Source organism: Anguilla anguilla, chromosome 6 (genome assembly GCF_013347855.1).
Source record: "Anguilla anguilla isolate fAngAng1 chromosome 6, fAngAng1.pri, whole genome shotgun sequence".
Lineage (NCBI taxonomy): Eukaryota > Metazoa > Chordata > Actinopteri > Anguilliformes > Anguillidae > Anguilla > Anguilla anguilla.
This window is the reverse complement of record NC_049206.1, coordinates 4,692,446-4,708,311: the sequence shown is the minus strand read 5'-3', so window position 1 is coordinate 4,708,311 and position 15,866 is coordinate 4,692,446. Positions and strand designations below refer to the sequence as shown.

Below are 15,866 nucleotides of genomic sequence, written 5' to 3'. Positions count from 1 at the left end.
GATTCTTCTCAGTACAAAAACACACACACACCCACACGCACACACACAATACACACACACCGACCTGTCTAGCCATTCCTTGTCTTCTTTCCTTCTATCTTTCTTTTTATAGAAGTATTTTTATGAAGCGAATGTTTTTCTGAGCACTTCTGTTACACTTGGTCTTATACTGTGTTTTCAACTGTTACAGTCACTCAGCAAATCAGACGGGTTTTCCTGGAACGTGTTGCTTTTTGTTTTCCAAACTGATGTCATGTTTTACAGTCAAGGTGTCCTTTTTGAATGGAGGTTCCATTTTGTGTGGCAGGAAAGGGTGTCCTAGTCTTTTAAACATACACATGAATATGCACCATTTAGTGCAGTTGAAGAAAAACTTACCGGAAATGCCTCGTCCTCCGTTTTCTCCTGGTAGATTTTAGAGAATCTCTTTGTGGATTTGGACTAGAGTATACTTCCATGTCTGTCAAAAGCAGAAGGTCAATTGTGACTTTTTTTTCCCCTCCTGTTTTCCAGCTGTACGATGTATTATTATGAAGATTTAAAAAAGAAATATGCGAATAAAGATTAAAAAGTATACATTTATCAACATTCCTGCCTTCGCAGACAGGCATGATTGAGCTGCTGTAGTCTTTGTGTTAAGTTGAACCAATAAACGCCCGTAATAAGATAGAAGGCTGCGTTGTTGTTTTCTTGAAATCACTTGTCTTGTCCGAGGGAGAGCTTGTGTACGTGTGTGTGTGTGTGTGTGTGTGTGTGTGTGGTCTTGCTTGACGGACTAGCAGTGGTCGTGCTGGTGTGTGTGTGTGTGTGCAGCCACATTCCCTTTCCTTTTTTAACCAGCTTGGATAGTTTTATAACGCAGGGAGCTTTGCGGTTGCGTGTGTCTGAAAAAAAGAGGTCACCCCAAGATTCAGACCACGCCAGTGCCAACTGTGGCTGGCAGACCCTGCAGGACAGCTCCTGATTGGCTCTTGCCGCGCAGGGCAGTGCCGATTTATCATACACTTAAAACTGGATTTTAATTTTTATTTGTTATTATTTTTGTTAGTGTCTTTGTATATGCATGTGTGATGGTAACAAAAATGTTTTAATGGGTCTTTAAATGGTCTTTAAATGAACAATGCCGTTTCCCCGCAAGACGTCCTTTGTGTGCCATGTGCCAAAACCGGCAGGAACACAGCCATCTGTGAAATGAGCAGAATGATTGAAACCAACAGCTGCAGTAATCCCTCCTGAACACCAGGGGTGCCGTTTGTGACGGGGTGTTTTTGTCCACCGCATGCCCCCCGCACACAGTTTTCAGTGTTTGCTTTTCCCAGTGTTTGCTTTTGACATGCATTCTGTCCTCAGGCGGCTTGTCAACTTAACATTTGGAGAATTGTTTTGAGCTCTGCGTGTGGGGGAAGCTAACATTTGGGACACGGTGTGGAGCGGTGTGTTGCCTCACTGTGGGTTGTGTGAGTGCGGCAAGGGGCAGTGCATTAGTTTGAGAGCCAGCTGTCTTGTGAGTGAATTGGGGGGGGGGGGGGGGGCTAAATCATGGCTATCTGGGGCATGTGATTCACCAGCAAACCCAGGGGCCCTCTTTTGAGAAACTCTTTAAGCCTGCTGCAGAGGGGGTTTTGTACTGTAAAATTTGTTAAATTGTTGTTTTTACATTTCAGTGCAGAATACACCTGAGCCTTTTTTAAACTGTTTTTGAGGTAACAACAAAAAAGGCCCAGACACTGTTTTCAACAGGTGGAAGGGTGGTTTGCCCCCAAAAAGTGCATAAATGCTACTGCATTGATGGGCTGCAATTGATTGGCTCTTTGATCAAGGTCACAAGTGGTGAACAAGTGGTTCAGAGGTGATTGTGACATCATGTCTGTGATGTCACAGTAAAGGGCTGAAACTCTGCGCTGCCTCTTTCTGGTGGTGTATGTGTGTTGCTGTTTAAGACCAATGAAAGTATTGTGCAGTATTTAATTTGTGGAACTGTGGGGGAGAGAGAGTAACAAGACAGAGCCAATCTGACTGTGCTCTAATTTTAGCAATTTGATGTCAACAGCTACAGTCCAACACTCCATAATGCACTGAGGTCTAAACATGACTGTTGGCCCTTATTAAGAGAGAGGTATCAGAGATTGGGTGTGCAGAAAAGTTTATGGTGGTTGTGTTTATTAAAGGATTTTGTAAGCAAAGCTATGACGAGGAAGCATTCTCATGATACGAAGAGATGTGCTTTATTTGGTGTGCAAGTATACTATGAATTTTTGTCTCCTGTAGACAAACAGTCTACAGTTTTAAAAGCGAATGTTTTCTTCAGAACTGTTTATGAAACTTATTTGGCACACACACACACAAGAAAAAAAAAAATCTAAAATTTCGAGAAGCAGTGAAGGTCGGCAAAGTTTACAGGGAGTTCACACAGCCTTGCCAAAAATAAAAAATAAAAATCCAGGCCATGGTCCACTTCCCATAAATGGTTTTATGAAACCGTAGTGTTTACGAGAGCAGGAACTTCTAGAGCTGTGTTGGAAATATGACAATAATACATGAAACAACATAATCAGAAAACATTTTCTTTCATACCACATTGATAATTGTGATTGTCTTGCGATATGGCAGGCATTCTATTAAAAGAACGATTTTTGAAATCTTAAATTGTTTACTTTAACAACAACAGCAACGACAACAAGGGGGAAACTGGCATTATTTGGACCACAGAGCGGAGCTGCTTTTGTCCCTCGTGACTAAATCAGGACGGGTCATTTGGAAGCCACCCAGCACACAAACAGCTGTCACTTTGGCTTCCAGCCCCATTAAGCTATTGCTTCACCTGTTTATGAACCGCTCGGCCAGTTTGGTCTTTTGACTGCAGCCTGTGATTTAACAACAACAAAAAATAAATAAATAAAAATGTTTTATTGATATTGATGTTCTCTGGTCTTTCTTGAAAATCAAGAAGCGCAACTGATTCATCAGTCAGACCAACTTATGCCTTTGTTTGCTGCAGTATATGTACTATATGGCAAATAATTTCAAACTGACAGAGGTTCCATTTAAAAATTTGTTCAGTTACAAACTGACAGGTGAAATCAGTTGGGTCCCATTTGCTGAGAGTGTGGAAGCCTGAAACCATCTGTGTAAAAACGAGTGGAGTTTACTGACAACAAGTGGTCAAACCTGCACTGTGTTAAAATAAGCTTAAACCGCACTATTATAATAGAACTGAACCACATTTTCACAACCTTAATTTATCAAGAAATTGACAGAAAATTCACAAGAACTAGCATACACAACAGGTCCCCAGGTCCAGGGTTGAGACAGGCTGATTTATACAACTATCAACTTGTCTGGCCTTTTTGTAAAATTAATACAGAGGTGGAAAGGCCAGGGGTCAGAAAGTGAAAGTCTTGGCATGTGTTTTCTCCACCCATGGACTCAATCAGCTGATTTCATTCATGAGTTCTAGCTCCGGGCTGAAGAATTGTGCTAATTAGTCGATACAAGTTATTGGAGCAAAATGCTGTGGAGGACCTTTACTTCCTGAACCTGTATTGGCTCAGTGCTAGAATGGCACAAAAATGTTTTAAAATTTGAGCATTGAAAGTTTCATTTTATTTTCTTTTATTTTTTACAAGGAAGTAAGATTTAGAGTGTCACAACATTGGTAGTCTCGACATGAGTTTATTCTATGCTATAAAAATACAACCTAAATGTAGTCGTCCCTTTTTTTTTTTTATTTAGGGCTCTTCAAATTAAAACTTCAATTCCCAGAGAGCAGCGCACCTTATGGACTTTCTTACATTGCCACATTCAGAGCGACTCATTTAGCCATAGCCAGCGAAGGGTAATTGACTATAAAATACTTTGCGCGACCCGACGTCCCGTTCATTTATGTTTTCGTACTTTAGTGTATTTTATAGTTCCCGGAATTATAGTGATTGCTGTAAAAAGTCCACACCTGGTTAGGATTTTCTCGACGGATATTAAACTGAATATTTTCCCTTGAGCTCAACGAGCTAACGTTAGCTAGCTACGAACAACAAACAACAGACTAATCCGAGTTGTCAGAGATTTTCGCTGGGAAGTTAGCTAGCTAGCTAGCTAGCTAGCTAGGTGCAGTTGTTTTCAGTAGCTTGTGGGCGAAGACTGTTAGAGAGTATATCTCGCCAACTGTATAATTTAATTTACGTTGGTAAATGAATCACTGGAATAACAGACAGATAAGATAACGTTACCGTGTCTAAGAAGGCTAATCCAGGAGGTGGGTATCTGGATCAGTTTCGATAACTGGCTAGCTGGCTAGCTGGTTTGTTGGCTAGCTGCTAGCTGGCTGGCGTGACCGTTTAACAGTAAGTTAAAACTTAGACTTTGAGTATTTTTGTTTGAACATCGTGCTAGAATATGGCTCAACATGGACATAGCGTTACTCATGTAGCGAGTTCCCAAAAGGCACTGATGCTGGAAATGAAAAGTCTACAAGAGGAGCCAGTGGAAGGTTTCAGAATAACTTTAGTGGATGAAGCAGACTTGTATAACTGGGAAGTAGCCATCTTCGGACCCCCCAACACCCTTTATGAAGGGGGATATTTTAAGGTGAGTATTCATGAACACAGAACTTTACAGGCTAATAACCGATAAGTAACGTTAGCCAACTTAAGTTTTCAGTACGGAATTGGCTAACGTTAGCTATCAAAGGTGGCTAAGTTAGCTTTCTAAGCTAGCTAATTAGACGAAAGACCAGCGTGCTGTGACAGCGACAGCTCGTTAGCTTGCTAGACTAGATATATAGAAGTGATTTGTAACGATATTTAAGTTACTAGTGTATTTTTTTATTTTCTTATTAAAGTCGCAAATCAGGCCGTAGTGGAACCTACGGTTGAGCTGTTGTTAACTTGGCTAGCAAACTTAGCTTCCTCGCTAGCTGGTATTTTTCTCCTTTGTCTTGTCTGTTGTTTTGTTGCCAACAGACAGCGGAGAGGGTTCCAGTGCGTTTTTATGGCTAGCTGACAAGATAGCAAGTGGCAACAACCTTTCTAGCCTACTTCGTTCATTTTACTGCCTTGTATTGCTTTATTTTTTTATTTTCTACGTGATCTTTGAAACTGGGTCAACACGCCACGTAGCTGCCATTAACGTTGGTTTATCCATTGTTGGCAAAATAACAGGTGGTCAGTTATGAGGTTCACTTGTCGACCACGACTTATTTGAGCCGCACTTGTTTGTCCCTTTATACAGTCTCTGATTATACATCATTTGTCCACATATATCTTGTAATTTGAAACAATAATGTTCTACTTCTGGAGGAATTTGGGAATGACTAACATAACTTTCTTTTCTCGATTTTTCCATGTCTCGCTGTATAAAAGCTAGATTTGCTAGATCTAACATGTTAGGCACTGATATAGGATTTGTTTATTAGTCTTTATAAAGTTGCACGCGCATACTGATGATGTCATGTTTGTTTGCGTCGCATGAGGGGTCTCTGACAGGTTATTTACTTCTCAGCGAGAATATGTCGCCATAGACGTGCCGAAGGGCTTTGGGTACAAATAATTGAGGTCCTAATAAAACCCCCCTCCATTTTCAACTGCAGTTTGTTGACTTGTGCCATCCTTTGAGTTCGAATCCACAGCAGACTTCATTTGCTAGCTTGGGAAGACACTTTTGATGTGGCCTAGTTGTAGTTCTATTCTGTGTAAATGATACTATGTTGTCTTTTTCCAATCTCGATACAAAGGAGGGTTGAGCTAACTGAGTTTTTCTGATTAGCACTTCCAAACTTCCGTCTGAAGAGGCAAAACTAATGCCTTTCAGCTTCAACTCTGTTATTGCAAAACAAATCCTGTTGTCAGAAATCTGTGGCCTGTTGAAGTATGAAGTATAATTTCTTTTATTGCTCATTATTGCACTTGTGTAAACCAGCATAAACCGTCTGCGTTATGCTCTTGGCAATTTAACACATTTAACAAGTTTCAAGCTTTCTTTCTTTCTTGCTTTGTGAAAACAACCGAATGGACTTTGGCCTCTCGGCTTCAGAACACAAACACGCAAGGAGGTCAGGAAAAAGGCCTGGGTGGTTCCGTTGGGGATGGGGGGGGGGTTGCGTGTTTGAATGTATTGTTTGCCCGAGAGTGGCCATTGCCTAAAAAGTACAGAGCCGTGTTTTGACTTGTCTCCCACCCACGCCCCGGCCCTGTCCACAACTAAACGGATTTCAGGCACTCCGTCGAGACGTTCACAACCAGAGGAACGTGGAAATGGAATCACAGTTTAGTTGCGTGACAGAACAGCGGGGAAACTAAGGAATGTAAAAGAATGTTCCGGTAGCCTTTCTGTGCCCCAAGTCACTTGGGACCTGAAGCTTGTTCCCATGTTGTCGAGCACAAAGCCACCCGTAGGTGTGGGCACCTCTGACTAAGGTGGCAACGCATAGCAAATCATTTTTCAGCCATTTTCAAGTGTCGCTGGCCTTCATTGACAACACCTGGGAATGAGCATGGGGGTTGTAGTTTTTCCTCTCTGATACTACTGAGTCTACTCAGTAAAGTGTTCAGAGTTAATTCTGTGAACTGAGTTCATGTGGGTGCAATAAGGATGCAACATGCTCTGTAAGAGTGTAATTGCTCTTTAGTATATTTGATTCAACGCTCGATTCAGAGTCAGGGCTTTGTCCATTCTCTCTGTAGCGTGTGGCAGCCATGTTGGTTTGTACATTCTGCTCTTTGGAAGCCCCTGTTCCCATTAGCATGCCCACTCTGACCAAAGCCTGACTCATCGCTCTTACATCTCTTCCTTTATCCAGACTTGACTTAGGAGTTCTGCTGAATAACAGCTGTGGACGGTGGTAATCTAGCACTCCGCTTTTACCGTGTGAGGGGGCCCCCCTGTGCTTCGACACCTTTCAGAGGGACAAACGCTTCTCTCTCTGGTTTTCTCTCTCGCCCCTGTGAGCCGCTGGCAGGAAGAGAGAATCGTCCGTGCGTCGGGCAAGCTCGCCGGCGGCCGGGAGCGTGCGGAAGCCCGGAGTCGCTCCAGCCTCACGCGCCAGAGCGGGTCCCATTAGAGCTCCCGCTTCCATGGGCACGGGCTGTGCCCGTTTAAAAATACCCCCCCCCCCCCCCCCCCCCCGAGCCTTGCCCTCCTCCAGCTGCCTTGTTTTCTCCTCCTCCTCCCGGGCTGAGCGGTATCTCCCCCCCCCCCCCCCCCCCCGGGAGGCCTCTGGGGCATCCTGGGCCATTACCCATCAGGCCTTCTGCCTGGTAGAGGAGTCGGGGCGGCAGCTGGGCTGCGGTCATGTGACTCCCCCGAACTCGGTGAACTACCGTACCAGGTCTCCCGCCCACCTGTGCCAGTTACCCCGCCCCCCCACCCCACCCCCGTGGAATATCGTCTGTCCAAACCCCCCCTCGCCCCCCCCCCCCCCCCCCCCCACCTCTCGCCATCAGCGTAATGCATTAGTGATGACGGCGGTAATGGTCTGGATGAGCGGCACAGAGTGTCTACTCGCATTAGCCCAGTGGCCACCGGTTTAAACCAGAACGGGTGGGGCAGCCTGGGTCTGTGACAGGAAGTGTAGAGCAGCTGATCGTCACTAACCGGGTCCCTCAGGTTGTTGCCAGCGGCAACAGGGTGCCGGTGTTGCCCGGCGTTCCGCCCGTGCGCTCGCTGCCAGGTGTTGCGCTCCTGGCCTGTTCCGTCATGTCGACGCTGATTTCCCTCTCCCCTACCGAAATTGTTACCCAGATTTGGAGTGCCCGAGAGCCACTTCCTCCACACCACCCGTTGCTGTAATGTGCCCCCATTTGTTTAAGGAAGGTGAGGAGTGACTGGTTCCTCCCCCACTAAGACCCAGCAAGTCATTTTTGTCCCCTGTAGGGGACATGGGTCCCGAGCCTTAAATTCAAGAACACATATATTATACTTTGCTGAAACCTACGCTGCAAGGGACATTAAAAAAAAAATTAATGTTTTTAAAACTGCATTTTCACTGCATGTTTTTTTGTCGTTCAAGACACTTGAATTGTGTCAGTAAAATAAGAAAAATGTCCCCCCCCCCTCCCCCCCCCCCCCCACCCCAAGTCTTAGGAGGATATTGGGACAGCGCGGTCCTCTCCGATGTGATTGGCTGGATTTCGCACACGACGCCCCCGGAGGCTAATGGCGTAGCGGCCTCGGCGCTGGGCGCACGCCGGCCTGGCACAGCGGGTCGTCAGCAGAGCCGGAGTTGGTCGGGGCGTGTGATGTCAGGCGTGGGTTTAGCCCGCCGCTGTTTCGGAGGTATTCGAGCTCGGCGCTTCGCAAACCCCGCTAAAGGTTTGCGGAGAAGTGAAAAAGCCTGTGGCCGTGACCCCCTCCCCCCTCCCCCCCACCCCGTTGGGGGGTATTTTTTGCGGCTCCCTCAGAAGTTAATAGGCAGGCGCTAATTAGGCTAATTGTGTCAGAAATTGGGGGCAGGGCGCTGAGGTGGATCTTAGCTGTGGGGAAACCCCCCCCCCCCCCCTTCTGCCCCCTACCTATTACACTCCCCCTCTGCACTTAGGAAAGCACGCTGACCTTAAAGCTAACCGGGACGGGGGTGGAACAGCCTCATTTGATCTCTCTCTCGTCTGACATTCAGGAAATTCGAGATTATTTTTATTTTTTCATTTTTCGTTTTTTTTTTTCTCATCCGAGCGCACGTAAGTGCACATAATGATGATGATGATGATGACGGGCTGGTCCGCCGTGTCTCTGCTCTCCTCTTACCTGCGGACGGGAGGGGCCTGCAGCGCCGCGTCGAGTCTGGGCTTGAACCCCCCAGAGTGTCCCTGTGTCACGCCGTTTCCCAGCGAACTGCGCCAGGCATCGACAGCTCTGTGGATAAAAAAAAAACAACAAAATGTCCTGTTATTGGTGCAGAATTTAGCTTTCATTCCCACCCGTGGGGCCCCCTCTGCACTGAGAGAACTCAACCGCTTTATGAGAGCAGTGAGAGGAATTTGGGGTGGGGGTGGGGGGTGGAGGTGGTTTGGGACGGGACGGTTTAGGGAACAAGGGACTGAGAAACAGGCTGACGGGCGGTGTGTTGGGGAGGGGGTGTGAGGAAGGAAGAGGCTGATTTCCTATGAGGTTTTGCTGTTGATCCAATTTACTAACCCTCCCCCTTGCACCCCCCCCCCCCATCCTCCTTCCTCCCCCCCCAGCTGTGGTCTTGCCTCCACCTGGGCTTTGTGAGGGTTTCTGGGTAATAGCGCGTGGAAAGAGGCCTCAGAGGGAGCAGGGAGAAATTGAGCGTTCGCTATCGAGCGCGTCTTCGTCGCCGCTGAGAGCTTCTGCCCCCGACGGCGGGGATGTGGATGTGGGTTACATTCGGGCTGCAGGGGGCGGAACACCCCCACCCCCCCATCCCCCCCCCCCACCCCCCCATCTGGGAGAGCCTTCTTCTCATTGTGGGAGATTAATTCTGCGGTTAATCTAATTACGGCAGGAGTTCAATGCTCCGGTCACAGATTTTCCAGCCCGTGCGCGTCTGACACTGGAGTCGCTCACCTGGGTGATGTGCCTTCCTGTGAAGCGCTCGATGGCGTTTGCCCCCCCGGTCGAGGGAGTTTGCCCCCGGTCGAGGGCGTTTGCCCCCCCGGTCGAGGGAGTTTGCCCCCCGGTCGAGGGAGTTTGGCCCCCCGGTCGAGGGCGTTTGCCCCCCGGTCGAGGGTGTTTGCCCCCCGGTCGAGGGAGTTTGCCCCCCGGTCGACGGGGTTTGCCTCCGGTCGAGGGGGTTTGCTCCCAGTCGAGGGGGTTTATCCCTGGACTCACTGTGGTGGCCCTCAGCTGCTGTGACCTGCCGGTGTTCTGGAATGCCTTTGTTCCAGCTTGTGATTGGACAGTGAGGTTTCCTGAACACAAAAAAATGGGCGGGGCTACTTTTTGTGATGTCAAGCTAGCTAGCCAGCTACTGTGAATGTCTCTGTGGGTGCGTACGTCTGAAAATATGATCAGGCTGCATGGGAAATCTGTCCCCAGTTGCTCCAAGATTGGCCAGGAATAATGTGGAAGGACATTTTCTAATATTTTGTCAGTTCGGTTCGGCGTTCGTGACGCTACTGTGCGAAACTCAGTCAGCACCAATGCAGTGGTAATGGGCGCGGTGTCAGTAGCAATATCTATCCGCCTTGCAGGTTAGCTGGGCTGACGTGGAGGTGAGAAACTGCAGCAGAAGCAATCTCACAGAATCAGTGAACATGGCGAGGCAGGAAATGAGGTGTCTGTGTCGTTTCGTTCCCGTCAGCGTCCCCCTCAGGCGTGGGGCGGGGGGGGGGCTGTGGGTGTCAGAACCGAGGGGGGGGTCCCGTCGCAGTGGTGTGTCTCTGCAGTATGGGGATCGCACCTGAAGCGATGAGACCGGCCCGGGGGGGGGGCAGGTTTTGTTTGGGTCACGCTCCCTCTGTGAGTTTGTTCCGCCCATTGCTTCCGTCCCACTGCTGGCGACGTCCGTCCTGCTTCAGAGTCCTGCTGACCTCCAACACTGTCCCTCACCACCGGCTGAGCACAGCCAGAGCCTGGCACTAAATCTCCACATGCCAGTGTGTGTCTGTATAACTGTATGTGCGTGTATGTGTGTGTGGACATGGCTGTGTGTGTCTGTATAACTGTATGCACATGTATGCGCGCGTATGTGTGTGTGGACATGGCTCTGTGTGTGTGTGTGTGTACATATGTCTGCGTTTCTGTAGCCTTCCACACGTTTTTGCCTTTTAAAAAAAAAAAAAAAAAAAAAAAAAAAAATTTTTAACTGTTGTTACAAGCTGCCGTTGCATCAGTAAGAAACTTTTTGTCCAAGGAGCATATGTTTTCCTAATTGGGAAAATTTAGGAGCACACCAGTGTATCTGTGCGCCTAAATTGTTTCTCTAGTTAGCACACATCAATTTTCAGGAACATATGCTCCTAAAACAGGAGCGCTGTAGAGCCTTGTGTATGTTGTGTTTTGGTAGCTGGACGTTTTCAGCTGTTTTGGTAGTCAGTTCAGCCATTTTGAAAGCACGTGGCCATGCTTGCGTTGACTGTGTTGTGCGGTGTAATTTGTGGCTGCCCAACCCTGTTCCTGGAGATCTACCGTCCTGTAGGTTTTCACTCCCAACCCTAACAAAGCCACACCTCACTCACCAGCTCAATCAATCAATCAAATTTTATTTATATAGCGTATTTTACAACAGTTGTCACAATACGCTTTACAGACAACCCTGGCCTAAACCCCCACAGGAGCAAGCCTAAGGCAACAGTGGCAAGGAAATACTCCCTGTGGCAGATGGGGAGAAACCTTGGAAGGGACCAGGCTCAAGGGGGAAACCCATCCCCCTCTGGTCGGCTCAGGGTGCCAACTGGTGACCGGCATGTCAGCCAGTTTATGCACAAGATATGATATGTGATGTGGTCGAGCTCGAGATCTCAACGAGCTGCTGATTAGTAAAATCAGGTGTGCTGAATTTGGGCTGAAAATAAAGGCCCTGATGTAATTCAGTGCTCTCGCTGACACACTTGTTCATGTTACTCAGGGTGGATAAACTTTTACTCTCCTGCCCGTTGTGAGTTTCTCTGGACAAGGGAATCTGCTCCGTGAAGCTGATGTCGTTTTCTCTGTGTTTTTGGGTTTTCCTTTTTTAGGCTCGCATCAAGTTCCCCACCGACTACCCCTACTCCCCGCCCTCCTTCAGGTTCCTCACCAAAATGTGGCACCCCAACATCTACGAGGTAGGGCAACGTTTGGGAAACAACGGTCCGACAATCAGCTGTATTAAAACCTTGTTTGACCAGGAAGTCAAGATTAAAACCTCTTTTTTAATCAATGCAGTAAGGGGCATAAAGAAAACAGCAAAAATAATCAATAAAATACAACATATATCTATAAACATAATGGTTAAAATAAATTTTAAAATATGCTACAATTGCAAGGCAGTGCATGTATGATTTAGAGTTTGAAGCAAGAGCAGTTAGTGGTGCTTATTTATTGCGTAGGACGGAGTGTAGCACAGTGGGTAAGGAACTGGGCTCGTAACCGAAAGGTTGCAGGTTCGATTCCCGGGTAAGGACACTGCCGTTGTACCCTTGAGCAAGGTACTTAACCGGAATTGCTTCAGCATATATCCAGCTGTATAAATGGATACAATGTAAAAATGCTGTGTAAAAAGTTGTGTAAGTCGCTCTGGATAAGAGCGTCTGCTAAATGCCTGTAATGTAATGTAATGCATTGCATTTAGATGATCCGCTTATCCAGAGCGATTTAGATTTAGTGTACATTTTTACATTAAATACAGTTTTACTGAAGCAGTTTACACAGTTTTACTGAAGCAGTTTAGGTTAAATACCTTGCCAGTGGACTGGAACCTGCAACCTTTCGAGTTACACAGCCGAGTTCCCTTACCACTGTACCACACCGCCACCCTCGTGTCTAATCTCTTGTCGGTTTTTTTTTGGTCTTTTTTTTGTCTGCTTCACCTCACTGTCCCGTTTCAGAATGGGGACGTCTGCATTTCCATCCTTCACCCCCCCGTGGATGACCCCCAGAGCGGGGAGCTGCCCTCCGAGCGGTGGAACCCCACGCAGAACGTCAGGTACGCCCCCCCCCCCCTGCTCTGTCCTGCTCTGGTATCGGCTATTCGCACTGCGGCGCCGTATTTCTGTCCTGCTCTGGTATCGGCTATTCGCACTGCGGCGCCATATTTCTGTCCTGCTCTGGTATCGGCTATTCGCACTGCGGCGCCATATTTCTGTCCTGCTCTGGTATCGGCTATTCGCACTGCGGTGCCGTGTTTCTGTCCTGCTCTGGTATCGGCTATTCGCACTGCGGTGCCATGTTTCTGTCCTGCTCTGGTATCGGCTATTCGCACTGCGGTGCCGTATTTCTGTCCTGCTCTGGTATCGGCTATTCGCACTGCGGTGCCACATTTCCAGAGGAAGTCGCTTTGAACCGAAGTGTCTGTGCAGTGAACGGGTAGGTGTGTACGTGCTAACGTATGCAAATGCGGGTCTTTCGCCGGTGTGAGATTCAGCAGATTCAGTTTGTCTGGAGCTGCCCTTTCTCCATGCCCCCCCCACCCCCCCCCCCACCCCCCGATTGCATCAGGGGAAGCCTGCACAGAGTGGCCTCTTATCGGCGAGTATACGGTTTAGAGACTGCAGCACAGAGAGAGAGGCGGAGGAGGGAGAGCGAGAGATGGAGAGATAGAGAGAGATGGAGTGACAGAGCAGGGGCAGGAGAGAGACGGAGAGGGAGAAGACTGACTGAGGCAGAGGAGGGAGAGCGCGAGATGGAGCGATAGATAGATGGAGCGATAGAGCAGGGGCAGGAGAGAGTTGGAGAGGGAGAGACTGACTGAGGTGAAGGAGGGAGAGCGAGAGATGGAGCGATAGATAGAGTGACAGAGCAGGGGCAGGAGAGAGTTGGAGAGGGAGAGACTGACTGAGGTGAAGGAGGGAGAGCGAGAGATGGAGCGATAGATAGAGTGACAGAGCAGGGGCAGGAGAGAGTTGGAGAGGGAGAGACTGACTGAGGTGAAGGAGGGAGAGCGAGAGATGGAGCGATAGATAGAGTGACAGAGCAGGGGCAGGAGAGAGTTGGAGAGGGAGAAGACTGACTGAGGTGAAGGAGGGAGAGCGAGAGATGGAGCGATAGAGAGATGGAGTGACAGAGCAGGGGCAGGGGAGAGAGAGAGACTGAGAGGTGCTCTCCTGCTGCCTGGTGTAGGTTACCCCTCGTTAGCATTCGGGCTGCTGTGTCCTGGCCAGTGGTTATCTCCCGGGTGTGCCGCCGGCGGAAAGCGATACGGCGTAGTTTCCGCGCGGTGGAACGGGACGCCAGGCGGTCATGTTTAGGCCCTGCGTCCTCCCTGAACCCCCCCCCCCCCCCCCCCCGGCTCACTGGTGCATCTGTGTCCCTCCCCGCCACCCCAACCCCCCCCCCCCCCCCCCCCCACAGGACCATCCTGCTGAGCGTCATCTCCCTGCTCAACGAGCCCAACACCTTCTCCCCCGCCAACGTGGACGCCTCCGTCATGTACCGCAAGTGGAGGGACAGCAAGGGCAAGGAGCGGGAGTACGCCGAGATCATCAGGTGAGGGCGGGGCTACCCGTGACTCCGCCCCCAGACTCACACACCTGCTCGACCTGTGACTCCGCCCCCAGACTCACACACCTGCTCGACCTGTGACTCCACCCCCACACTGATACAGCTACTCGACCTGTGACTCCGCCCCCAGACTGATACAGCTAATCAACCTGTGACTCCGCCCCCAAGCTAATTCAGCTACTCAAACTGACTCCGCCCCCACACTGATACACCTGCTCAGCCTGTGACTCCGCCCCCACACTGATGCACCTGCTCAGCCTGTGACTCCGCCCCCACACTGATACAGCTGCTCGACCTGTGACTCCACCCCCACACTGATACACCTGCTCAGCCTGTGACTCCACCCCCACACTGATACACCTGCTCAGCCTGTGACTCCACCCCCACACTGATACACCTGCTCAGCCTGTGACTCCGCCCCCACACTGATACACCTGCTCAGCCTGTGACTCCGCCCCCACACTGATACACCTGCTCAGCCTGTGACTCCACCCCCACACTGATACACCTGCTCAGCCTGTGACTCCACCCCCACACTGATACAGCTGCTCAGCCTGTGACTCCACCCCCACACTGATACACCTGCTCAGCCTGTGACTCCGCCCCCACACTGATACACCTGCTCAGCCTGTGACTCCGCCCCCACACTGATACAGCTGCTCAGCCTGTGACTCCGCCCCCACACTGATACACCTGCTCAACCTGCTACTTACTCTCTCAGTTAGTGCTGAATGACGTAATTTACGGTTTATTTGTAAAAAGCTTCTCAACGCATTCAAATCACCCTTCGATGTGCAACAGTGCATAAATATGAATAGAACTGGTATTCTGAGCATTCTGCCCCCCCCCACAGGAAGCAGGTGCTGTCCACCAAAGCGGACGCGGAGCGGGACGGGGTGAAGGTGCCCACCACGCTGGCGGAGTACTGCGTGCGCACGCGGGCCCCCCCCGCGGACGAGGGCTCCGACCTGTTCTACGACGATTACTATGACGACGAGGACCTCGACGACGAGGACGGCGAGGACTGCTGCTACGACGAGGACGACTCCGGGACGGAGGAGTCCTGATGCCCCCCCCGCCCCTTTCTCATCATAGCCCCGCCCCTTCCTGTCCAAAGCCCCGCCCCTTCCTGTTCAAAGCCCCGCCCCTTCCTGTTCAAAGCCCCGCCCCTTTTCTCCTTAATTTCCCACCCCTTACGTCATAACCGCACCCCATTCCCTGCAAGGCACAGGCCCTTTTCTCCCCAAGGCCCCTTCCTTTTACACTGTAACCCCACCCACTCCCTTCTGAGCCGCTGCCCTTCCCGTCGTTACTCCGCCCCTTCTCCACCTAAACCAATCAGAGCTCCCGTAATGCCTCTGCTATGGATCGCCAGCCAGACCTGCTTTTTGAATGCATGTATATTTACCGCCAAATAATCAACATTTGGTGGCAAATGTATAATTACCAAATTTTTTTGTCCACCCCCCCATTATTTTTTTCTCATGTGTCCCCATCCCCCCCGCTCCACTTTAGCGCACGTGCGCCGCTTTTGCCGTCTGCGTCCCGGGACGTTCCGGTGAATCCACCCTCCGTTGAAGCGCGCCCTGCACCCCCCTGCACGCCAGGGGCTCCCCCCTTTAAACGAGTAGAGTACGGGACTGGATCATGTGACTGAGGGAGGGGCAGGGGCCCTGCTCTTGTCTCTGATTGGCTCTCGATGGTCCTTGTGATGCGTTGAGCCTGTTCGCTGAGAGCCAATCCGCACGCAGGCTCACGAGCCTTTCGGCCTCCCC

At 49.7% G+C, this 15,866-nt stretch overlaps 2 protein-coding genes across 8 annotated transcripts in view; one reads left to right on the top strand and one right to left on the bottom strand.

Moving 5' to 3' along the window:
* Positions 1 to 15,866, bottom strand: part of LOC118229578 (transducin-like enhancer protein 1) — a 539,102-nt gene that overhangs the window by 307,580 nt on the left and 215,656 nt on the right. The window lies entirely within an intron of this gene.
* Positions 3,782 to 15,866, top strand: part of LOC118229601 (ubiquitin-conjugating enzyme E2 R2-like) — a 12,220-nt gene continuing 135 nt past the window's right edge. Inside the window, exons 1-5 of the mRNA XM_035421709.1 lie at positions 3,782 to 4,584; positions 11,631 to 11,717; positions 12,480 to 12,577; positions 13,942 to 14,076; positions 14,945 to 15,866. The exon at positions 14,945 to 15,866 is cut by the window's right edge and continues 135 nt beyond it. Coding sequence (XP_035277600.1) covers positions 4,393 to 4,584; positions 11,631 to 11,717; positions 12,480 to 12,577; positions 13,942 to 14,076; positions 14,945 to 15,158 — 726 coding nt within the window. The 5' untranslated portion in view covers positions 3,782 to 4,392 and the 3' untranslated portion in view covers positions 15,159 to 15,866. The remainder of the gene's footprint in view (positions 4,585 to 11,630; positions 11,718 to 12,479; positions 12,578 to 13,941; positions 14,077 to 14,944) is intronic.